Consider the following 25,966-nt stretch of genomic DNA (forward strand, 5'->3'; position numbering starts at 1 on the left):
ACCGTGTTCTTTTCTTTGAATGCCTCTTTTTTTTCTCCTGTAAACTCTATGTTGATGCCTTTGCCCAAAAAGCTCTACTTTTGTCTCATCTGACCAGAGAACATTCTTCCAAAATGTTTTAGGCTTTTTCAGGTAAGTTTTGGCAAACTTCAGCCTGGCTTTTTTATGTCTCGGGGTAAGAAGTGGGGTCTTCCTGGGTCTCCTACAATATACAGGTCCTTCTCAAAAAATTAGCATATAGTGTTAAATTTCATTATTTACCATAATGTAATGATTACAATTAAACTTTCATATATTATAGATTCATTATCCACCAACTGAAATTTGTCAGGTCTTCTATTGTTTTAATACTGATGATTTTGGCATACAACTCCTGATAACCCAAAAAACCTGTCTCAATAAATTAGCATATTTCACCCGGCCAATCAAATAAAAGTGTTTAATACCAAACAAAAAACCCATCAAATAATAATGTTCAGTTATGCACTCAATACTTGGTCGGGAATCCTTTGGCAGAAATGACTGCTTCAATGCGGCGTGGCATGGAGGCAATCAGCCTGTGACACTGCTGAGATGTTATGGAGGCCCAGGATGCTTCAATAGCGGCCTTAAGCTCATCCAGAGTGTTGGGTCTTGCGTCTCTCAACTTTCTCTTCACAATATCCTACAGATTCTCTATGGGGTTCAGGTCAGGAGAGTTGGCAGGCCAATTGAGCACAGTAATACCATGGACAGTAAACCATTTACCAGTGGTTTTGGCACTGTGAGCAGGTGCCAGGTCGTGCTGAAAAATGAAATCTTCATCTCCATAAAGCATTTCAGCCGATGGAAGCATGAAGTGCTCCAAAATCTCCTGATAGCTAGCTGCATTGACCCTGCCCTTGATGAAACACAGTGGACCAACACCAGCAGCTGACATGGCACCCCACACCATCACTGACTGTGGGTACTTGACACTGGACTTCAGGCATTTTGGCATTTCCTTCTCCCCAGTCTTCCTCCAGACTCTGGCACCTTGATTTCCGAATGACATGCAAAATTTGCTTTCATGCTTCTCTGTAGCCCAGGTCAGGCTCTTCTGCCGCTGTTTATGGTTCAAAAGTGGCTTTACCTGGGGAATGCGGCACCTGTAGCCCATTTCCTGCACACGCCTGTGCACGGTGGCTCTGGATGTTTCCACACCAGACTCAGTCCACTGCTTCCTCAGGTTCCCCAAGGTCTGGAATCGGTCCTTCTCCACAATCTTCCTCAGGGTCCGGTCACCTCTTCTCGTTGTACAGCGTTTTCTGCCACATTGTTTCCTTCCAACAGACTTACCATTGAGGTGCCTTGATACAGCACTCTGGGAACAGCCTATTTGTTGAGAAATTTCTTTCTTGGTCTTACCCTCCTTGCTTGAGGGTGTCAATGATGGCCTTCTTGACATCTGTCAGGTCGCTAGTCTTACCCATGATGGGTGTTTTGAGTAATGAACCAGGCAGGGAGTTTTTAAAAGCCTCAGGTATCTTTTGCATGTGTTTAGAGTTAATTAGTTGATTCATAAGATTAGGGTAATAGGTCATTTAGAGAACCTTTTCTTGATATGCTAATTTATTGAGACAGGTTTTTTTGGTTATCAGGAGTTGTATGCCAAAATCATCAGTATTAAAACAATAAAAGACCTGACAAATTTCAGTTGGTGGATAATGAATCTATAATATATGAAAGTTTAATTGTAATCATTACATTATGGTAAATAATGAAATTTAACACTTTATCTAATTTTTTGAGAAGGACCTGTAGTCCCTTTTCATTCAGACGCTGACGGATAGTACGGGTTGACACTGTTGTACCCTCGGACTGCAGGGCAGCTTGAACTTGTTTGGATGTTAGTCGAGGTTGTTTATCCAACATCCACACAATCTTGCGTTGAAAACTCTTGTCAATTTTTCTTTTCCGTCCACATTTAGGGAGGTTAGCCACAGTGCCATGGGCTTTAAACTTCTTGATGACACTGCGCACGGTAGACACAGGAACATTCAGGTCTCTGGAGATGGACTTGTAGCCTTGAGATTGCTCATGCTTCCTCACAATTTGGTTTCTCAAATCCTCAGACAGTTCTTTGGTCTTCTTTCTTTTCTCCATGCTCAATGTGGTACACACAAGGACACAGGACAGAGGTTGAGTTAACTTTAATCCATGTCAACTGGCTGCAAGTGTGATTTAGTTATTGCCAACACCTGTTAGGTGCCACAGGTAAGTTACAGGTGCTGTTAATTACACAAATTAGAGAAGCATCACATGATTTTTCGAACAGTGCCAATACTTTTGTCCACCCCCTTTTTTATGTTTGGTGTGGAATTATATCCAATTTGGCTTTAGATCAATTCTTTTTGTGTTTTTTCATTTAAGACAAATTAAATAAAGATAATAATACCAAAGAATTTGTGTTTGCAAACATTTTCAGGAAGAAACTGAGTATTATCTGACAATATTGCAGGGGTGTGAATACTTTTGGCCATGACTGTATGTACAGTGTTCTCCAAAATGGTTGTTTTTTTGCATTTATATAAAGTTGTTTTTTTTTTTAAAGTTTTTAAGTTTTTGTTTTTTTTGCCTGTATGAACTTTACATTACATTTCAAGAGCTGTGTGCATATAAACAGTGTGCGGATCGGGACAAGAGCTTCTGGGTCTTGCAGATCTGCTTCTTTTAATCTGACAGCGGTGGCGTCCTTCTTCGTACACAGTTTACAGCTTTACCACTGTGTATTCCTGGAGAAGGTTACTGCTGATCAGAGGGACCGCCAGGTGTCGGGCCCCTTCCCACTGATCTAATCCCAGAAGTGGAAAATGCCTGTATAGGAAACCTGTCAGCATGGCAGTAGTTGTATGGCCCTAATAAAAATGCTACCTTTTTTGTCGTAATTCGGTGAGAGATATGAGAAACCTGCCTTATAAGACAAATGCAAATCAGGGTGGAAGTGCACTGGGGGTCCTTGCCCTCGGACGGACCTAGTGCACTTCCAGCCTGATCTGCTTATGACTTCTACACTAGATTTCTCATGACTGTCTATCCTTTTTACGCTGGTATGTCCCCAGTTAAAATGTTCTGACCAGTTCCCATTAATGTGTGCGAGTAGTGTATGATCAGAACATGTGAAGGTCACGGTGTAGCCTTAATTGGATTTATTTTTTTTTTCACTTCTGTTTTCAGACAGTGTCTGTGCTGCTTTAAGGAGTATAAACATTTGGAGATCTTCAACCAAGTGGTATGTGCCCTTATTAACTTGGTGATTAGCCAAGTCCAAGCCCTGCGGGACCAGCTTTTGAAAATTTGCACTACTAGCCCTGATACAAACTGGCAGGATGAGACTAACCCATCCGAGGAGCTGCTGAATGTGGAGAAGGAGCCTCCGGAGGAGGAGAGGGAAGAGGGGCCATCGCCACCATGTAAAGCCCCTGAGAAGCCGTTGGAAACTGCAAGGACTTGTAACCTGACAGAAGAGGACCCACTGAAAAGCACTGACCCGTTTACTTTATGGAGCACTGACGAAAAAGAAAAACTGTTATTGTGTGTGGCAAAAATCTTTCAGATCCAATTTCCCCTCTATACAGCATACAAGCATAACACCCATCCCACAATAGAGGTATGTGTCATGGTCGCTGCCGGGTTCATCTCTTGCTAGCAGATGGTTGTAATGCTGCAAAGAATTGTTTTCATTTACTGAAACTTAGTAATACGCAATCTCCAAATGTTTAGGCTGTAGCTGCCATTTTAGGGACCATGTGAATATTATCCCCCATGGCCAGTCCCCCTATATAAGAGCCACTGTACATGGTGTGGCTGTAATATGGACATGCTCAAAAAGTTTGTTGTTTGTAAAAAGGTCCTTAGTGAGGTCAACAGTGTTTTTGTTTTTTTTGGGGGGTGGCAGTTTTGATCATGTATATGGATGTAGACATGCCACCAAAAGTGCATGTAATAGAAAAAAAATATTTTTAAACGCATGGATCTAACATTTATTTTATAATCAACCAAAGGAAATGTAGCATAGGCCGAATACAGTTTACAAATAACTACTAGAGATGAGAGCATCTGTTCACAGGACCTCGGTCCAGTGACTATATCAGTACTCTGACCGGTGAACGAAAGCCTTGCAAGCCTCCTCCTACAATACTGGCTCTTTTGTTTGGTTGGTCTGGTGCTATATCATTGTTGCGCGGTTAATAGAGAAGACTGCTGTGTCGGCAGGTAGGAGGCCGTTCGCAGGGCTCTTGTCTGGTGGCCTAGTGATGATGATTTGGCAGTACCCTGCTGCCACCTTTAATACAGGTGATGGAGTTGTGCTGCTAGCTCCGCAACTGGTAACCTCTGAAACATCAAAAACATTACATGTGAATAATGTGTTTATATGAATTACAAAGCTGATGATCCAACTACAAAATGGCCAGTAGCTACTGGGATAGGGGGTGTACAAAGAGCTTCCTGCACTGGCTAAATGTGACCATTTTCTATTGTACACACACAGTCCGGCATAATGCCTTGTAGCCTGGAAATGTTATAATAATAGTTAAAGGGAACCTGTCATTAAAGGCAGCGTGAAACTGCCATCGGCTGCACAATTGCAGGCAGGTGTGTTTACTCTTAAAATACTGCGTTTCAGAGGGAACATACTTAGAAAAGCTGGTGGGGCCTCTGGGTTTCAGTTGACAAGTCCGAATTAGGTCTCCGGCTGGCTGTATTTCTATTCCAGTATTTTGATTTGACTACAGGACCATTGGATGGTGTCCTCGAGGCTGACACCTACCGTACGTCTTTGTCTACGTCCAGTGCTGCTGTCCTGGCCTGTGCATAAAATATATATACACGTGGTGAGCATGCGGGCATCCCATGGCTTTTGCTGCCGGTAGAGTTGCGATACCCCCATACACAGAACAACCTAGAAGTTGTGATAGCCGCTATCTGTTGCATAAGTTTTGGGGAAATGTGGCTTTCACAATTGCTGACTTCAGTTACCGCTCAATTGTGTTTATGCACCAGTATGGTAGCAGAGGATGCATCGTAATAAAAGCAGGAAAATATGATGTTAAGGATTCTGGACGGCTGGGTGACATCTCACAAGGAGCTTTAAGCCCTTAGGCTATGTGCACACATTCAGGATTTCTTGCAGAAAATTCCTGAGAAAAACCTGAAATTTTCTGCAAGAAATCTGCATGCGTTTTTACCGCGTTTTTTTTCGGACATTTCCCAATGCATTTTATAGTGGGAAATCCGCAAAAAAAACCGCAAAATTAATGAACATGCTGCGTTTTTTACAGCGATGCGTTGTTTTTTCTGCGAAAAAAATGCATCGCGGTAAAAAACGCAGCATGTGCACAAAAATTGTGGAATTCATTCTAAATGTCTAAATGATGGGATGCATATTGTATGCTGTTTTTTTACGGTTTTATAGCGTTTTTATCTAAAAAAAAAAAAAAAAAATGAAAAATCAGCAACGTGTGCACACAGCCTTACTGTGAATGGTCCCTTTCTTTGAAGTAAGCTCAGAATCTGAGGCTGCTTTTACCAGCTGATGATGGCTGTGTGATTGAGCCATCATCTGCCTCTAACAATTGCTGGTGGAGCCGAGCTCTGCCTGATGCTATTAACTTGTTAAATGTCCCTGTCTGAAAGTGGTGTTTACAGTGCCTGATGCATTGATCTAAGTACCCATCAACCCCAAGAATGCAATTGCAGGGTGCCGTTGTTTTGCCAGGTCGGCCAGTGGGCTGCTGAAGCCCCTAATGTCTGTCATGACTGGGCTCTCATGAAGCCCAGTGGTATTTTGATCACTATGTACTGCAATAGTACAGTATAAGCGATCACAGGTTCAGGAAATAAAAATAAAAGCAAATGATTAAAAGTTAAAATTCTGCCTTTTTTCACCATTAAAATAAATTAAAGAACTTAAAAAACAAACCTTTTGTCTCACCATATCCATAGAAATCTGACCTATCCAAATATAAAAATGATAAACCTGATCCTTAGCTGGGGTAACAAGAAAAAATCAAAGCTGCAGAATTGATTTTTTTCATTCAACGTAACTTTGAAAAAAAAAATGCAATAGTAATCAATCAAAATGTCTAATGTAAAAAACAAAAAAACAAGCCCTTACATAATGACATTGATTGAAAAATGAAAATATTACTGGTCGCTGAACATGGTGACGTGAGCAAATTTTTATTATGTTTCTGAATATTTTTTTTCCCCACTTAAAATAAAATATGTACCTTTGGTATCGCCATCACTTTATTGACATGGAAAAAGAAATTGAGAAATTGACAGCTCATTTTTACCTCACGGTGAACTCTTATTTAAAAAAAAAAAATAAAAATTTAAATTTTTCTTTGCAAGTTTGCGCCGCACTTGAATTTTTTAAATATTCCTAATGAGGGGTGTCTTATGTGGATGGAAAAATATAAAGGTTGTGGGCCTTAAAAGGAGAGGAGGGAGAAAAAACGAAGACGTAAAATCGCCCGGCTGGGAATGGGTTACATAGGTGATTGTGAGAGGAGAGGAAAATTTCCCACAAGGCCAGAGATTGTGTAGCTGCTGCTTCTTCTGGCAGGATAAGTTATCATAAACTGTCTAATCTAATATTGCTGGGGGCTAAATGTCAAAATCTTAGTAGTAAGGAGTCTAAGGGGTAACGTTTCTCCTTATGGAGAGTGACATACCAGCTGGCTTGTCAAGGTAAGGAGGCTTATTCGCCGTGCAATGCTCCTCTGGGAAATTAAATATGCAAATTGTCTCTTCTGAGAAAAAGAGGACTTAACGCTATAGCGCCACCTGTTGGAAGTAGCGATCCTACAAGTCACGATCAACCCTTTATCGAGTCGTGCTATAGAGTTAAGTCCTCTTTTTCTCAGAAGAGGCAATTTGCATATTTAATTTCCCAGAGGAGCATTGCACAGCGAATAAGCCTCCTTACCTTGACAAGCCAGCTGGTATGTTACTCTCCATAAGGAGAAACGTTACCCCTTAGACCCCAGTCCAGAGCCTCTCACCTAGCCAAATCAGTTCTCATGCTTCGCACTGACGAGGGCCAACAGCCCGAAACACCGTGTCTGCGAATTGAGATACTGATTTGGCTTTTATCCTAAGTCATATTGCACGACTCGTTAAAGGGTTGATTGTGACTTGTAGGATCGCTACTTCCAACAGGTGGCGCTATAGAGTTAAGTCCTCTTTTTCTCAGAAGAGGCAATTTGCATATATAGTAGTAAGGAGGCATTTACTGTGAATAGCATGTGCTCTAGAGTAAGCGGTTACATAACCTGACTGCTTAGGAATGCTGGGACAGGTGAAATGTCTCTAGGTAGGTCTAGATGATCGTTTTTAAGAATAACTAGCACTCTTTATCATTAAACTGCTTTATGGCAGATGTCAGTAACCTGTTACCCCAGCCGTTATGAATTTCAACTCCTAGATAACGTTCAGGATATGCTGGGATTTATAGTTGCTCAACAGCTTGTATGCCGCAGGAAAAGTGCTGTTTAAAATACATACATTTTTCATTTATTTGGTTAAAAAATGTTGCAACAACATTGAAAGAAATGGCTTTGCTGCAGATTTGTAAAATGCTTTGAGTCTATGTTCCCACGGTGAGTTTTCTGAGGTTTTTTTTTTACGCTGAAAAAATACAATTAATCCGTTTTACTTAATGGGTACAGAAAATCTGCAACATCAAAAACTCACCAAAACCTCATTGTGGGAACATAGCTGAAAGTTTAAATCTGTGTAGCTTACAAAAAAAAAGAAAAAAAAAAGTGGCAAAAAATGCCACATGTGAACGAGTCCTAAAGAAGCACTGCTGATTTATTTTTTTCCCCCTATTTTTTTTACATTTCCTCTGCCCCACAGCCTCCAGTACCGCCCTCAAATGAGTAGTCGTTAGGAGGAGGCACTGGTGTCACTGCTTCTATCTGCCCTCCTAACATCTTGTTTCACAGAACATGCGACAGTGGAGACAGAAGCAGAATGCCGCTGCTGCGCTAAACTGTCCCGCAGTGTCTGTCACCCAGGAGGCAGGACATCTTCAGATGGTGGCGATGCAAGAAACGAGTAATTGTCGCTCTGCCCCCTGTGACTGATGTCCTGTTACAGGAGGGGGAATCGATGATGCCCCCTGTGACGTCCTGTTACAGGAGAACGGATGGATGATGCTACGGTGAGTGCAGCGCTGCTACAGTGAGTGCAGCGCTGCCTCCAGTGACGTCCTGTTCAGGGCTGTGGAGTCTAAGTCGGTGTCCAATGTTGGTGGTCGGTATAAAATGGACCGACTCTTAAAAGAAATAATAAATTGGGTACAGTAGTACAATGCAGGATGTGCTGTACATTTTTTCATAATAATTTGGGAAAGTTATGAAATGTCCTCTAAGTGTCTGTTCTGTTCCTGATCTAAGGATCTCGGCTTTTAGTGGAGATGAATCTGTGCTGCACTTTATGTACATGCTCAGTAGTGACCTGTGCTGTGGAGTCAGGGGAAATTGATAAGTCGGAGGTTTGGCTTACAGACTCCACAGCGCTGGTCCTGTTACTGTGTAATAAAGCAAATGATAAAAGTGGTTGGGGAGTAACGAGAGATATTGGCGTGACAATTGTGCAGGCTCATTCTGAGCGCTGGCACGATCAAAAGTGTTACGAGAGGGGATACCATACTTCAATGCCCACGATCTGTGCTAGCGCTGATCGCGGGAATTTAACCCTTCTGATGCAGCTGTCAATAGCAACATCGATCCGGTTGCAGAGGGAGGGATCGATCGTGAAAGATAACTGCAGGGTCATCCAGGGGCAGTGGTCTGTAAGCTCCTGCTCAGAGCTGGAGCCGACAAGTGGAAAAAAATGTTGTTGTTTTTTATCATACTGCGGAGAAATAAGTTATGGCTCTCAGAATCTAGAGATGCAAATAATTTGTTTTATCAAATTGTGTAAAAGCGACGAAACATAAAAAATTATATATGGTAAATGTGGTATCGCTGTAATCATACTGACTCGAAGAATAAAATTCTTATCACTTTTACCACACTGTGATTAGCATAAAAAAACAAACAAAATGCAATTTCTGAATTGCTGTTTTTCTTCATTCTGCCTTTTAAAAGCCGGAATAGAAAGCGATCAATAAATGTTGTGACCGAAAATGGTACCAATAAAAACGTCAACTCCTCCCGCAAAAAACAAGCCCTCATATCAATATCAGCAGAAATATTGAAAGATTATAGCTCTCAAAATATGGCGATGTTTTTGCCAAAAAAGGTTATTTTTTTTTTTTTTTACTGCTGCCAAACAAAAACTATATAAATCTGGTATTGCTGTAATCGCACCCACTCAAAGAATAGTCATCTAATCACTTGTACCACACGAGGACCAAAATGAAAGCAATTCTTGCCTCCCAGAGATCGCAGTAAGGCTGTGTGCACCCGTTTAGGATTTTTCGCTTTTTTTCACTATGAAAACGTGATAAAAACGCTTAAAAACGCATACATATGCATCCCATCTGCAATTTTTGTGCATATATATTCCACGAAAAAAACGCATTGTGGTAAACGCAGCATGTCCATTCATTTTGCTGATTTTTCGCGTTTTTACCGCTATTTAATTGCATTGGAAAAGCTCTGGGAAAAAACGCGGTAAAAACGCAAAAAAACTGCATGCGGATTTCCTGCAGAAAAAATCCGGTTTTATTCAGGATAATTCTGCAGAAAATCCTGACGCGTGCACATAGCCTAAAGCTCAGTTTACATTTATACTGCTCTGAGTGCTTACACCGATTTTCTGGGTAAATATCTAAATTGTCTCTTCAGAGAGGAACAGGACTAGAACTCTAGTGCCACATAATGGAAGTAGCAATCCTAACAGTCAATGTAGACCCTTTAACGAGCCTTGTCACATGAATCTACCAGAATCTCAATTTGCATACACTGTGTTTCGGGGTACTGCCCCTCGTCAGTGCAAAGTGTGAGATCTGGTTCGGCTGAGTGAGAGGCGTCTGACCGGGATCCAAGAAGTATCATTTCTCCTTGTGGAGAGTGATATGTTAAGCATGTTGAGATGAGGAGACTTAAAGGGAAACTGTCACCCCCAAAATCGATGGTGAGGTAAGCTCACCGTCATCAGGGGCTTATCTACAGCATTCTGGAATGCTGTAGATAAGCCCCCGATGTTACCTGAAAGAGGAGAAAAAGACATTAGATTATACTCAACCAGGGGCGGTCCCGCTCCGATGGGCGTCGCAGGTCCGCTCCAGCGTCTCCTATCTTCATTCCATGACGTCCTCTTCTGGTCTTCACGCCGCGGCTCCGGCGCAGGCGTACTTTGTCTGTCCTGTTGAGGGCAGCGCAAAGTTCTGCAGTGCGCAGGCGCCGGAAAGGTCAGAGAGGCCCGGCGTCTGCGCACTGCAGTACTTTGCTCTGCCCCCAACAGGGCAGACAAAGTACGCCTGCGCAGGAGCCGCGGCGTGAAGACCAGAAGAGGACGTCATGGAATGAAGATAGGAGGCGCCGGAGCGGACATGAGACACCCATCGGACCGGACCGCAGTGGGACTGCCCCTAAGTGAGTATATTCTAAGGGTACCGTCTCACAGTGGCACTTTTGTCGCTACGACGGTACGATCCGTGACGTTCCAGCGATATCCATACGATATCGCTGTGTCTGACACGCAGCAGCGATCAGGGACCCTGCTGAGAATCGTACGTCGTAGCAGATCGTTTGGAACTTTATTTCGTCGCTGGATCTCCCGCTGTCATCGCTGGATCGGTGTGTGTGACACCGATCCAGCGATGCGTTCGCTTGTAAGGAGGGTAAACATCGGGTTACTAAGCGCAGGGCCGCGCTTAGTAACCCGATGTTTACCCTGGTTACCATCATAAATGTAAAAAAACCCAAACAGTACGTACTCACATTCCGGTGTCCGTCAGGTCCCTAGCCGTCTGCTTCCCGCACTGATTGACTGCCGGACGGAAAGTAAAAGCAGAGCACAGCGGTGACGTCACCGCTGTGCTCTGCTTTCACTTTACGGCCGGCACTCAGTCAGTGCGGGAAGCAGACGGCTAGGGACCTGACGGACACCGGAATGTGAGTATGTACTGTTTGTTTTTTTTTACATTTACGATGGTAACCAGGGTAAACATCGGGTTACTAAGCGCGGCCCTGCGCTTAGTAACCCGATGTTTACCCTGGTTACCCGGGGACTTCGGCATCGTTGGTCGCTGGAGAGCTGTCTGTGTGACAGCTCTCCAGCGACCACACAACGACTTACCAACGATCACGGCCAGGTCGTATCGCTGGTCGTGATCGTTGGTAAATCGTTTTGTGTAACGGTACCCTAACCTCTTTTTCTCCTCTGTCAGGTAACATCGGGGCTTATCTAAAGCATTCCAGAATGCTGCAGATAAGCCCCTGATGCCGGTGGGCTTACCTCACCCTGGATTTTGGGGGGTGACCGGTTCCCTTTAAAGCCACAATGCTCCTTTGGGAAATATGCAAATTGTCTCTTCAGAGAGGAAGAGAACTAGAACTCTAGTGCCACCTTTTGGAAGTAGCAATCCTAACAGTCAATGTCGACCCTTTAACAAGCCTTATCACATGACTTAAAATAAAAATCAAACCAGAATCTCAATTTGCAGACACTGCGTTTCGGGGGGTGTAAATATCTGAAATACGTGATTCAGACGGAACCCCCTACTGGAGATTACCTACAATAAGGCAGATGGCGGCAATGTAGACGCCGTCTGGCTTATGATACATCGGTCAGTCTTTTAAGTGTGCATAAACGTGCGGTCGACCACAGTTTTGTCACCTCTGAAAAGGACACCACCGAACAGAGGCCAGACTGAGTCCAGAATAACTGCTGCCTCATTTAAAGTGAATGGATCGCTCGGGGATTTCATCTGAATCGCGTCATTCGGAGATATAGATGGAAACACCGATGTAAGTGCTCAGCGTAGGGCGCAGGATAAGTGCGATCCAAATTTTTATGTAATATGTTCCCAATAAAAGCTTTAACTCAATCCACGTCTCCACTCATGTGTCAATGGAATTATATTGGGCTTCCACTTTATTAGTAGCGCAAAGGCTCTGGAAAAAGTGCTATGGCTTCTCGCCCTCCCCCAAAAGAAATCCAGCGAATTCTGTGCTCCCAAATCCAAATGCCCCCCTGCCATTTGAGACCCACACTTTGTCATCTCTGTAGCGTTGAGGGCTTAATTTGCAGTTCCATGTCTCCAGAAGCATGAGCTGGGCACAATGTTCTCGGCACTACAATAGCAGATTTGCAAATTTCACCAAGAGCCACTGCTGCTTGTTTTTTGGATAACACCTATGGAGATAAAATTACTACACCTGTAGATCAATTCCCAGAGAGGTGTAATTTTCAAAATGGGGTCACTCTTCTGGCACTTAGGGGCTCTGTATATGGAGTCCGCAAACTATTTTTTTAACACTGCGTTCCATGAGGCAAATAGCGCTCGGTCCCTCCCGGGTCTTTCGTGTGGCTAAACCGTACTGTACAGCCACATAGGTGGTATTGCAACTTTGAGCAGAAATTGTGTAGAATAATTGAGGGCACAACTAATATAATAAGTTCACCAACTACACACTTGGTATAAGCTCAAACAAGAAAAAAATTATACGCCAGACATACATGATAAAAAGGCCCCAAAAAAGCTAACATGTAAGCTTTTTTTAAATGTTTTTTTTTTTCGTGTTTAAGCAGGAATTGTGGGGCAACTTTTATTGCAACATTTACCCTTTTCTTCTTGTGAAAGAGTAAAATCTAGGGCTAAAACAAAATTTGAGTCAAAAGTTTAATTATTTTACAGCCCAATGGTATAAAATTTTGTGACACCTGTTGTGTCAATATAAGCACTGCACCCATAGACGAATTCATTGAGAGGTGTAGTTTGTAAAATTAAGTCACTTAACCCCTTTCTGACCTCGGACGGGATAGTACGTCCGAGGTAAGAACCCCCACTTTAATGCGGGCTCCGGCTGTGAGCCCGCATCATATACGGGACATGTCGGCGATCTGATGATCGCTGCTATGTAGCAGAGCCGATCGAGTTGTGCCATCTTCTAGCCTCCCATGGAGACTATTGAAGCATGTCAAAATTAAAAAAAAAAATGTTTTTTAAAAAATAAGTTGAAATCACCCCCTTTCGCCCCATTCAAAGTAAAAGAATTAAAAAAAATCAAACCTAGATTTATTTGGTATCGCAGAGTTCAGAATCTCCCAATCTATCAATAAAAAAAGGATTAACCTGATCGCTTAATGGCGTAGCGAGAAAAATAATTTGAAACGCCAGAATTACGTTTTTTTGGTCGTCGTGACATTGCGTTAAAATGCAATAACGGGTGATCAAAATGTATATGCACCAAAATGGTATCATTAAAAACGTCAGCTCGGCACTCAAAAAATAAGCCCTCACCCAACCCCAGATCACGAAAAATGGAGACGCTACGGGTATCAGAAAACTGCACAATTTTTTTTTTTTTTTTTGCAGAGTTTGAAATTTTTTTACCGCTTAGATAAAAAAGAACCTAGACATGTTTGGTGTCTATGAATTCATACTGACCTGGAGAATCAAAATGGCACGTCAGTTTTAGCATTTAGTGAACCTAGCATAAAAGCCAAACAAAAACGTGTGGGATTGCACTTTTTTTTGCAATTTCACCGCACTTGGAATTTTTTTCCCATTTTCTAGTACACGTCATATTAAAACCAATGATGTCGTTCAAAAGTAAAACTTGTCCCGCAAATAATAAGCCCTCACATGGCCATATTAACGGAAAAATAAAAAAGTTATGGCTCTGGGATGAAGGGGAGCGAAAAACAAAAACGCAAAATCGAAAAAAAAAGCTGGGGTCATGAAGAGGTTAATGAGGGATGATGCTCTTCTGGTACCTCAGGGGCTCTGCTAATGTGACATAGCACCCGTAAACCTTTTCAGCAAAATATTCCTAAATATGGTGCTCCTTCCCTACTGAGCTTTGCCATGTGCTTCAAAAGTAGTTTTTGACCACGTATGGGGAATTGGTGTACTGAAGAGAAATTGCCTAACAAATTGTACCGTTCATTTTCTCCTATTGTCCCCTTTTGACAAGTGAAAACTTGGGGCCAAAGTAACATTTTAGTGGAAAAATGGTAATTTTCCATTGACTCAGTTAAATGTTATACAATTCTGTGAATCGCCCGAGTGAAAAATACTCACTACACCCCTAGACGAATTTCTCAAGAGGTGTAGTTTCCAAAATGGGGTCACTTGTGGGGGTTTCTGCTTTTTTTTGGCATGGCAGTGGCTTTTCAAATGTGACATGACCTCTGCAATCTATTTTAGCCAAAATTGCTCCAGAATTCAATTTATGCTCCTTCCCTTCCGAGCCCTCCCGTGTGCCCAAACTGTTTTCCATCACATGTGAGGTGTCTGCGTACTTTGGAGAAATCGCACAACAGATTGTACTGTCTATTTTTCTTTTTCTTCTGTTGCCCTTGTGAAAATGAAAAATTTGGGGCCGCAGCAACATTTTTGTGGAAAAATGTATATTTTCTTGGCTCAACATACTAAAAATCTGTAAAGTGCATGTGAGTTGAAAGTGCTCACTACACCTCTAGAAAAGTTCCTTGAGGGGTGTAGTTTCCAAGATGGGGCTCTGCAAACGTGGAGTGGCATCTGCTGTCTATTCCAGACAATTTTACGCTCCAATAGTCCATCGGTGCTACTTCCGTTTGAGCCCTGCCTTGCGCCCAAAGAGTAGTTTTCCCCACATATGAGGTTGCAGCAGACTTAAGAGAAATTGCACAACAAATTGTGTGGTTTATTTTCTGATGTTACCCTTTTGTGAAAATACAAAAATGTTCATTTAGCCCCAAATTTAAGAAAAAATGTGAATTTTCCTTCCACATTCATTTAATTCCTGTGATTCACCGAAAGGGTTTATAAGGCCTCTTTCACACTAGCGTCGTGCACTGCACGTCGCTATGCGTCGTTCTGTAGAAAAAAACGCATCCTGCAAAATTGCTTGCAGGATGCGTTTTTTCTCCATAGACTTGAATTAGCGACGCAGTGCGACACGTCGCAACAGTCGTGTGACGGTTGCGTCGGCACAAAAAAAGTTACATGTAACTTTTTTTGTGCGTCGATAGCGTCTTTTCCGACCGCGCATGCGCGGCTGGAACTCCGCCCCCGCCTCCCCGCACATCACAATGGGGCAGCGGATGCGATGTAAAACAGCATCCGCTGCCTCCGTTATGCGGCGCTTCCACACTATGCGTCGCTGCGCTGCAACATCGCAGTGCACGACGCTAGTGTGAAAGTAGCCTAAACTACTTGAATGTTGTTTTGAGCACTTTCTGGGGCGTAGTTTTAAAAATGCTGTCACTTTTGTTTTTTTTTTCTGTCACATATGTCCCTCAAAGTCACTTCAAATGTGATGTGGTCCCAAAAAAGAGTTTTGTAAATTTTGTTGGAAACATGAGAAATTGCTGAAATTTTTAACACTTCTCCCTTCCTAACAAATTTTTTTTTAAAAAATGATACTGATGTAAAGTAGACAAGTGAGAAATGTTATTTATAAATTATTTTGTGCATCATGACTAACTGGTTTAACCCCTTCACAATATCTGCCGTACATGTACGGCGCAAGTTGGAGGCAGGTGATGGCTGTGCTCCCGCAGGTAATGACTGCGCTCTGCCCCTGATTGTTAATCTGTGAAATGCAGCTGTCAATTTGACAGTGGCATTAAAAATGCGTTGACATGCATGCTCGTCATTCTCTCTATCCATGGACTTGCCCGTGACGTGATTGGGGGTCGCCGATGGGTTGTCATGACATGTTGAGGCATCGCTGTATATAGCACAACCGATTGGACGAATGCATCTTCAAGTCCCCTAAGGGGGCTAACAGTAACAAAAGAAAAAAAATAAAATGAAAAAAATAAAAAAACCTAAGTTAAAGTCTCCCCCCTCCCTTTTCCCCTATTGAAAATAGATATTTAAAAAAATAAAACAAGTACACATGTGGTATCGCCGTGTTCAGAAAATTCCGATCTATCAAAATATACAAATAATTAACCCGATCGGTAAACCGCCGTATTTGTTAAAAATTCAAGAACATAAATATTGTTTCTTGTTTGCCGCAATTCTACAAAAAAACAAGTGATCAAAAAGTCACCTCTATCCCAAAATGGTACTAATAAAAACGTCTTCTTGCCCCCCCACAAATAAGTCATCACACAACTTGATCGACTGAAAAATAAAAATGGTACGTCTCTCTGGTAATGACCACATAACCTCAACTTTTTTTCAAAACCTGTTTTTTTTTCTTTTCTCACCACTAAATCTAATATATAAAGCTGAATGTGTGTATGTATGTATGTATGTGTATGTGTGTGTGTGTGTGTGTGTGTGTGTGTGTGTGTGTGTGTGTGTGTGTGTGTGTGTGTGTGTGTGTGTGTATATGTCCGGGATTGGCATCTGAACCGTCGCAGCTACAGCCACAAAATTTTGCACAGTCGCACGTCTGGACCCCGCGAGCGTCATAGGCTATGTTGTGAGGTGAAATTTTAACCCCGCGCTTTCCAATTCACCAAACAATTTTGCCCCTATCTACATAATGGGGAAAAAGTGAAAGGAAAAGTGTTGGAGGCGTCACAGCTACAGGCACAAAATTTTGCACAGTCACACGTCTGGACTCCGAGAGCGTCAAAGCTATGTTGTGAGGTGAAATTTTAACCCCGCGCTTTCCAATTCACCAAACAATTTTGCCCCTATCTACATAATGGGGAAAAAATGAAAGGAAAAGTGTTGGAGGCAAATTAACAGCTGCCAGATGTGAACAAGGGGGACTTAAAGAATGACAGCGATGGCGCCAAAGAGTATATACTGTACAGTTGCTAAGGTGGGGCCCCGACATGGGATAATCACCACACCACCATGGGGATATGAACACACACAAAATGCGCCACACACTACCACGTGCTCGAACACATATACCACCGTCAGCGCACATTTCCCCACACATACACCAACCTCGCCACATCAAAGTCGAAACACAAAAGTCGCCGCTCAAAACTCGCCACGCGCAAAACTCTCCACATGCAAAACTTGCCACACGTGCAAAACTCGCCACACGGAAAACTCGCCACACGCAAAACTTGCACACACGGAAAAATTGCCACATGCACAAAAGTTGCAACACATGGAAAAGTTGCCTCACACAAAACTTGCACATACTCAAAAGGCACCACACATAAAACTCGCCACGCGCAAAACTCGCCATGCGCAAAACTTGCTGCACACAACTTGCTACACTAACCTGTCACATGCAACTCGACACACAAAAAGTCGCTACATGCATGTCGCCACACGCAACTCAACACACACAACTTGACACACGAAAATCGCCCTAAAACACACACAAGTCTGGTATTATCCTTCAAAAATAAAAATCTGATTAATAAGCAGACAAACTACAAGAGCAACAAATGTACCATATGGGAATCCGGCAGCTGTCAGTCACATGACCAGTCTATTATGTGTATGTGTGAGCTAATATATACTGCCAGGGGGTGGGCTTCCTGTAGGCTGGGGATTTATCAGGCTGCCAATTTAGCTTACAAATACTGAGGTAAAAATACTGACCAAATAACGTGTGAATGAGGTCTAATACAGGAGGAGATGACATACAGATATATACTATATACAGGAGGAGATGACATACAGGTATATACTATATACAGGAGGAGATGACACACATATATACTATATACAGGAGAGATGACACACAGGTATATACTATATAGAGGAGGAGATGACACACAGGTATATACTATATACAGGGGAGATGACACACAGGTATATACTATATACAGGAGGAGATGACACACAGGTATATACTATATAGAGGAGGAGATGACATACAGGTACATACTACATACAGGAGGAGATGACATACAGGTATATACTATATACAGGAGGAGATGACACACAGGTATATACTATATACAGGAGGAGATTACCTACAGGTATATAGTATATACAGGAGGAGATGACATACAGGTATATGCTATGTATAGGAGGAGATGACATACAGGTATATACTATATACAGGAGGAGATGACACACAGATATATACTATATATAGGTGAGATGACACACAGGTTTATACTATATACAGGAGATTACATACAGGTATATCTAATATATAAAGCTAAATGTGTGTATGTATGTATGTATGTGTGTATGTCCGGGATTGGCATCTGCACCGTCGCAGCTACAGCCACAAAATTTTGCACAGTCACACGTCTGGACCCCGAGAGCATCATAGGCTATGTTGTGAGGTGAAATTTTAACCCCGCGCGTTCCAATTCACCAAACAATTTTGCCCCTATCTACATAATGGGGAAAAAGTGAAGGGAAAAGTGTTGGAGGAAAATTGACAGCTGCCAGATGTGAACAATGAGGACTTAAAGAATGAGAGCGATGGCGCCAAAGAGTATATACCGTACAGTTGCTAAGGTGGGGCCCCGACATGGGATACTCACCACACACGGGGATATGAACACACACACAAAATGCGCCACACACTACCACGTGCTTGAACACATATACCACCCTCAGCACACATTTCACCACACACACACCAACCTCGCCACATAAAAGTCGAAACACAAAAGTCACCACTCAAAACTCGCCACGCGCAAAACTCGCTACATGCAAAACTCGCCATATGCAAAACTAGGCTCACGCAAAACTCGCCACACGTGCAAAACTCACCTCATGGAATACTCACCTCATGCAAAACTTGCACACACAGAAAAATTGCCACATGCAAAAGTTGCCTCACACAAAACTTGCACATACTCAAAACGCACCACACATAAAACTTGCCACGCGCAAAACTCGCCATGCACAAATCTTGCTGCACACAACTTGCTACACTAACCTGTCACATGCAACTCGACACACAAAAAGTTGCTACACGCATGTCACCACACAAGACTCATCTCACAAAAGTCGCTACACGCATGTCGCCACACGCAACTCAACACACACAACTTGACACATGAAACTCGCCCTAAAACACACACAAGTCTGGTATTATCCTTCAAAAATAAAAATCTGATTAATAAGCAGACAACTACAAGAGCAACAAATGTGCCATATAGGAATCCGGCAGCTGTCAGTCACATGACCAGTCTATTATGTGTATGTGTGAGCTAATATATACTGCCAGGGGGGAGGGCTTACTGTTGGCTGGGGATTTATCAGGCTGCCAATAGCAACCAATCACAGCTCAGCTTCTATTTTGCTACAGTTAATTAATCTGAGCTCTGATTGGTTAATATAAGGCAACAAAGACATTCTCAGTATAACAAAGCTAATATATGTTGTGAAATTCTTCTATTAGCTTAGTTTTTGCCTTTTAATAATTACATTTCTATCTATTTGTTTTGTGGTTTTTGTGTGCAGAATAAGTTTTTGTTAACACATTCTATTTTGCTAACAGCAGTCATTAACCCGGGCGAAGCCGGGTAGTACAGCTAGTTATTAAATAAAACTGGACATGTTTGGTATTGCTATAATTGTATTGATGAGGAGAATCGTATCGCAAGTTCATTTTTACCACAAATGTATGCTGTAAAAACAATTCCCCAAGAGCTGTTAGAATTTTTTATTTTTTCATAATTTCACCACACTTGGCTTTTCCCCTCATTTCCCAGTACACTATGTGGAAAAATGTACAATGTCATTCAAAAGTACAACTTTTCCTGCTAAATTCAAGCCATCATATGTCTGTGGACATAATAAGCGTTATGGCTCTGGGTCTGGGAAGAAGGAGAGGAAAAAATGGAAATGCAAAACCTGAAATTGACTGCAGCATGATGGAGTTAAGGATATAAAAATTGGAAGTTGGAAAACTGCAATATTTTCACAAACGCTAAAAATGTTTACTTAAATTTACCACTAACATAAAGTCCAATGTGTTATGAAAAACAAACTCAGAATGGCAGTGATACGTTGGTGTTAGAATTATTACCTGATAGTGACACTGGTCAAAATTGCAAAATTTGGCCTGGTCATGAAAGTGAAGACAGGTTGGGGGGCTGAAGAGCTAAACAAGGACCTCCCGCTCTCCTGACTTCTATTCTTCATGACATACGAACGTTGAAGCCTCTTAATCTGTGTGTTGTGCTGTTCCTCTTATTCCTCCATGAAATATATAATGACAATAGGGTGTTACCTGTTACTGGAGGGCGTGTCCTTACAAGGTGATGATGTGAGGTCAGTGCCGACTGACACACCCATTTGACAAGAAGAACTAGTGACATCCAGCTGTCAACTTGTTCATAAATATTCAGGAAGGATAACAGGAACCGCACCAACGTTTTGTAAAAAAAATAAAAATAAAAAAAATGAGGCTTCTGAGTTATATGGTATATATGTCTTTAAAAAATGGACATGTCTGGAGAGGTGATGGATCCTCTATAAAGAGGGAGACCATGAATGGTGAATTTATTGATGTATATTACAGTATGATATAGCTTGTATTATGTCTCTGGGTCTAGCTGAAATAATGCAGTATTTGAAAACCTGTATCCTGCATGTGGCACAACTACTGTCGGAGGCCATAACCTGCGACTGCGCAGGAGCCCGATGTCTGTGATGTCCGCTCATTGTAGCAGCTAAACACTTGTTTTATTCTGACTTTTTTTTTTATATAGGATATCTCTGCGCAGGAAAGCAATCTCCTAGGGGCCTTCTGTGACATGAATGTAAGTATATTACGATCATTGTGTTAAGAACGATCAGTGACTGCAGACTTATCACTTTGGACTGGACAACCCCTTTAATTTAACAAAAGAATGCTTTGAAAATGTTTCCTGAATATGGTTACACAAAGAAGTAATGCCTCATGCCCTACTACCTGCAAAATATTAGACTTCGTATTATTACGTTGAGATATATAAAAAAGCTTTGCTTAACTGGAAGACGTGTACTGGTCTTAAAGGAAGCATGTCACCTCCAAAAATGCAGATATAGTGGAAATCTTAAGTTAAAGGGAACCTGTCACCAAGTTTGGCCAATACGAATTACGGCCACTGCCTTTCAGGGCTTATATACAGCATTCTATAATGTTGTATAGAAGCCCCCGATCCGACCTGTAAGAGATGAAAAATAACTTATTATACTCACCTGCAGGATGGTCTTGGTCCGGTGCCTCCCATCTTGTGATGCTTTCCTCCTGCTTGGTTAATGTGGATGACGCGTCCCTTCGTCCTGCACAGGCTGTTGAGGGCAGAGCAAAATCCTGCAGTGCACAGGTGCTGGCTGGGCCTTTCTGACCTTTCCCGGGGACTCTGCACTGCAGGATTTTGCTCTGCCCTCAACAGGACAGATAAGTACGCCTGCGCCGGAGCACGATGCTGAGCAAATTGTGTGGATGACACATTATAGAATGCTGTTTATCAGCCCTGAAAGGCAGTGGCCGTAACTCGTATCTGCCAAACCTGGTGACAGGTTCCCTTTAAATGGTGTTTAGAATTTGCCTGGCTGCCTTACCAAAGAAGCGGCTACAGGGAGAAAATGAAGTTTTACTCCCCCTGCAGCTGCTCACTTACAGCCATTGGGGTCCTCGGGGAAGTGATTATAGTCACTGCTCATGATGCAGTGACCGTTCTGTAATCACTCCCATTGGCCGTACACACTCACACTGAACATCATTGTGCAAGGGGATGATTACAGCATGCTCACTCGGTTATCAATTTTATAATTTTTTTTTTTTTTTACTTTTTTTTTTTTTTTTTTGCGGCCCTTGGGGGCATTGAGCCAGAGATCCTTTTATGGCTGGGCTTCACAGGAGTGCCAAGATGGTAGCGTTCCTCTTGGCCATCGTAACCCATTGGCTCCCAGCATTTGCGGCAGTGTAACAATCAGTCGTCAGCTTCGTGTAGAGTGGACTTGGCTCTTGAGCCCGCTTCCACATGCTGACCCCGGCGCAGATGTACTTTCCATATGCACCAAGGATTTAGTAGGGTTAAAATGCACTAAAGAGACCTCCATATTCCCCCCCTTCCCCCCCAAAATAAATGAATATTTACATGGGACCTTAAAATAAAGAAATTGACTCTTTTGAGACATTTGCTTTCCCCCCAGTTTTAATGTCCTTATGTGGTTACATTTCCATGAGATACTGTGGTAGAATATGAACATAGCCCTTTAAGGGGAACCTGTCACCTGGCTGAGGCTGCCCAAACCGCAGGCAGCATGAACACGACCCTGGCTGCACAAATGTGGCGCTTGTGTATTTATTTTTTAACATATATTTTAACCCCTTTCTGCCCTCGAACGGAATAATACGTCCGAGGGCAGTACCCCCGCTTTGATGTGCGCTCCGGCTGTGAGACCGTGTCAAAGCCGGGACATGTCAGCTGTTTTGAACAGCTGACATGTGCCCGCAATAGGCGCGGGTGGAATCGCGATCCACTCGCACCTATTAACTAGTTAAATGCTGCTGTCAAACTCTGACAGCGGCATGTAATAAGGGCATCTGGCCGGAAATGCGCGCATCGGTGACTCTTATCACGTGATCGGGGGTCATTGGCGTGTCAGCATGACAACCAGAAGTCTCCTTGAGACCTCTATGGTTGTTGATGCTGGATTGCTATGAGCGCCACCCTGTGGTCGGCGCTCATAGCAATGCAGTAATTCCGCTAAAGGCGATCTGATCATTGCCTCTATGTAGCAGAGCCGACCAAGATTTGGCAGCTTCTAGCCTCCCATGGAGGCTATTGAAGCATGGCAAAAAAAAAAAAAAAAAAAAAAAAAAATTTTTTAAATATGAAAACAATAAAAAAAAGTTTAAATCACCCCCCTTTCGCCCCATTCAAAATAAAGAAATAAAAAAAAAAATCAAACCTAAACATATTTGGTATCGCCGCGTTAAGAATCACCCAATCAATTAAAAAAAAAAAAATAATAAAAAAAAAAAAGCTGATCGCTAAACGGCGTAGCGATAAAAAAAAAAAAAAAAAAAAAAAGTCAAACTGCCAGAATTACTTTTTTTTTTTTGGTCGCCACGACATTGCATTGAAATGCAATAACGGGCAATCAAAAGATCGTATCTGCACCAAAATGGTATCGTTAAAAGCGTCAGCTCGGCACGCAAAAAAATAAGCCCTGACCCAACCCCAGATAATGAAAAATGAAGATGCTACGGGTATTGGAAAATGGAGCAATTTTTTTTTTAAGCAAATTTTTGAATGTTTTCATCACTTCGATAAAAAATAACCTAGGCATATTTGGTGTCTATGAACTCGTAATGACCTGGAGAATCAGAATGGCAGGTCAGTTTTAGCATTTAGTGAACCAAGCAAAAAAAGCCAAACAAAAAACAGGTGAGATTGCACTTTTTTTTGCAACTTCACTGCACTTGGATTTTTTTTCCCGTTTTCTAGTACACGACATGCTAAAACCAATGATGTCGTTCAAAAGTACAACTAGTCCCGCAAAAAATAAGCCTTCACCTGGCCATATTGACAGAAAAATAAAAAAGTTATGGCTCTGGGAAGAAGGGGAGCGAAAAACGAAAACGCAAAACCGAGAAAGCTGGGGTCATGAAAGGGTTAAAGATCCAACATTTCTGAGAAAATATACTTTAAATAATCGGCTGGGGGCTGTAGTTGGAGATGAGACTAGTCTGGCTCACCCCCTGACCGACTTTTCTAAGTGCAGGCGATTAACTGGTTTCTCCCATTGCGAGAGACCTGTCAATCATCCAGAGCGGTGCAGAGAAAAGCTGTCTGTGCGCATAGCCAGGCTAGTCTGGCTTACAGTTATGGTTCCTGGCAGTTTCAGAGAGACGTATTCCTGGCTGCATTCGTGCGGCCAGGCTCTGCTTCATGAATAATAGAAACTGTAGGGCAGCACCTCACCACAAATAAGTTGATATGTAGGTAGTGCTTGCAAGTATGCCAAAAAGGGATGATCCCAATCTTCATAAGATCTGAAGGTGAAGAAAACAGCAACAGCATCCACGGTAGCAAAAAAGTATCTTCTGCTTTATTAATACATCTCACAATACAGGGAGACGGCAACGTTTCAAGCTTACAAGATATAAGTCTTTATCAAGCCATGGCCTGTATTATGTGATGCATTAATAAAGATAATTTTTGCTACCATGAATATGCTTGTCGCTTTGTATAACCCGCCCACAACACTGATTGGCAGCTTTCTGCCCATGCACAGTGTACACAAAGCTGGTAATCAGTGATGGGGCAGGGTCTATGGAGGACTGCATGGCAGCAGGTTTAATAGTCCTCTAGTCTTTATTGATAATCTCATGCTGATAACAGTGATTTTATCAGACCTACAGCAAGTCAGGGTCTTGATCTCTACATTATGCTACTCTCAAATTAGGTGGCAAAAACCTGGTGACAGTTCTCCTTTAGGGAAATTCAATTATCCTACAGAAATTCATACTGTGGCTTTGATTTTTTGCCACCATTTTGTTCCCCCTACCAGTGTATTAGTTTTCTGTATTGTCTAGTACATTGTTTCCTGCTTTTCTTTCAGGATGTAGAAGTCCCACTGCACCTTCTCCGTTACGTCTGTCTGTTCTGTGGAAAGAATGGACTTTCTCTAATGAAGGATTGCTTCGAATATGGATCTCCGGATTCTCTTCCCTTTTTAATTGCTCATGCATTCATCACTGTCGTGTCCAATGTAAGTTGACAGTCATGATAGGCTTTTATTCTGACTTGCATGTTGGTCTGCATATTCAAGATGGAACTGTAGACGTAAGAAATCCAAATATTCCATAGCTGGGTAGCATTAGATTTTGAATTATTTGTCATTATTTAGCGTGCCAGCAGTGGAAAAATTCTTAGTCATAGAGTGTCACGTACCTGCTTCTCATCACGTGACTGGGGGTTGCGCCTGCAAGGGGTAATGTATCTCCTCTCACTCAGTCCAGCATTCAGCCTCTGTCCTATACTGCAATGGGAGCATAAATCACACCCTGACACGGACCACGCACCACGCTCGTACACGCTGCCACCACTCTCCAAACACACGGACGATGAGTACCGGAAATACTACTGCTGCTGTCTGCCAATCAGCAGGGTCACACACTTTAAGGCTATGGATTATTTAGAGAGTACAAAGTTCAAACTTATTAAAGTTTTAAGCTTTAATGGAAAAAAGTACAGTGCTTACAATAAAAGATATAAGAATATGGAAATAAAAAGTGACTTACTAATATGCAAAACAGTTATGAAAATAAAGGGAGAAAATTTATAGCAATATCTAAACTTTGCAGTCCGGCATTCTGCCACTTGAGGGGAGATGAATATGAAATGGATCACATCAGCTCGGCTGCCCCTCAATCTGTGAACAGGTTTCTAAGTGTAAAAGCCTAATTTATAGAGTTAACCCGGGGGTTAGAGTTCTAGAGCAGCCTCTCAGGTTAATATTCTAATTCCTTGGTTTGTGACGGACTATTCTACCAATAAATACATTATTTTTCTTTGAACACTATTCGTGTAATCTTTCTTTCTCAGAGTAAATATACAGTGTCATGTTGCAATTTGGCATCTTCCCATCAAAGGCGCTAGGAGGTGTGAAGTGTTTTCAATTCTGTGTGTGTTCTCAGGACAGCCCCCTGGGGGGTGACTGGAGACCAGGAGACTGCCTTCTCAGGATAACATAGGTCAGGACCTTTGTGAGAGCTGCAGTCTCAGGACAGATGTTAATTTACTGCTATATGCAAATTGCCTCTGCTGAAAAAAAGAGGACTTAACTCTATAGCGCCACCTATTGGAAGTAGCGATCCTACAAGTCACAGTCAACCCTTTAACGAGTCGTGCAATATGACTTAGGATAAAAGCCAAATCAGTATCTCAATTCGCAGACACGGTGTTTCGGGCTGTTGGCCCTCGTCAGTGCGAA

At 42.3% G+C, this 25,966-nt stretch overlaps 1 protein-coding gene across 2 annotated transcripts in view; it reads left to right on the forward strand.

Annotated features, from left to right (window-relative positions):
* The window catches only part of USP34 (ubiquitin specific peptidase 34), a 260,330-nt gene that overhangs the window by 53,105 nt on the left and 181,259 nt on the right, over positions 1–25,966 (forward strand). For both annotated transcript variants that reach the window (XM_077282722.1, XM_077282723.1), the window contains exons 3-5: positions 3,196–3,628; positions 20,743–20,793; positions 24,593–24,742. In XM_077282722.1, coding sequence (XP_077138837.1) covers positions 3,196–3,628; positions 20,743–20,793; positions 24,593–24,742 — 634 coding nt within the window. The remainder of the gene's footprint in view (positions 1–3,195; positions 3,629–20,742; positions 20,794–24,592; positions 24,743–25,966) is intronic.

The sequence above is a fragment of the Ranitomeya variabilis genome, chromosome 2 (genome assembly GCF_051348905.1).
Source record: "Ranitomeya variabilis isolate aRanVar5 chromosome 2, aRanVar5.hap1, whole genome shotgun sequence".
NCBI lineage: Eukaryota > Metazoa > Chordata > Amphibia > Anura > Dendrobatidae > Ranitomeya > Ranitomeya variabilis.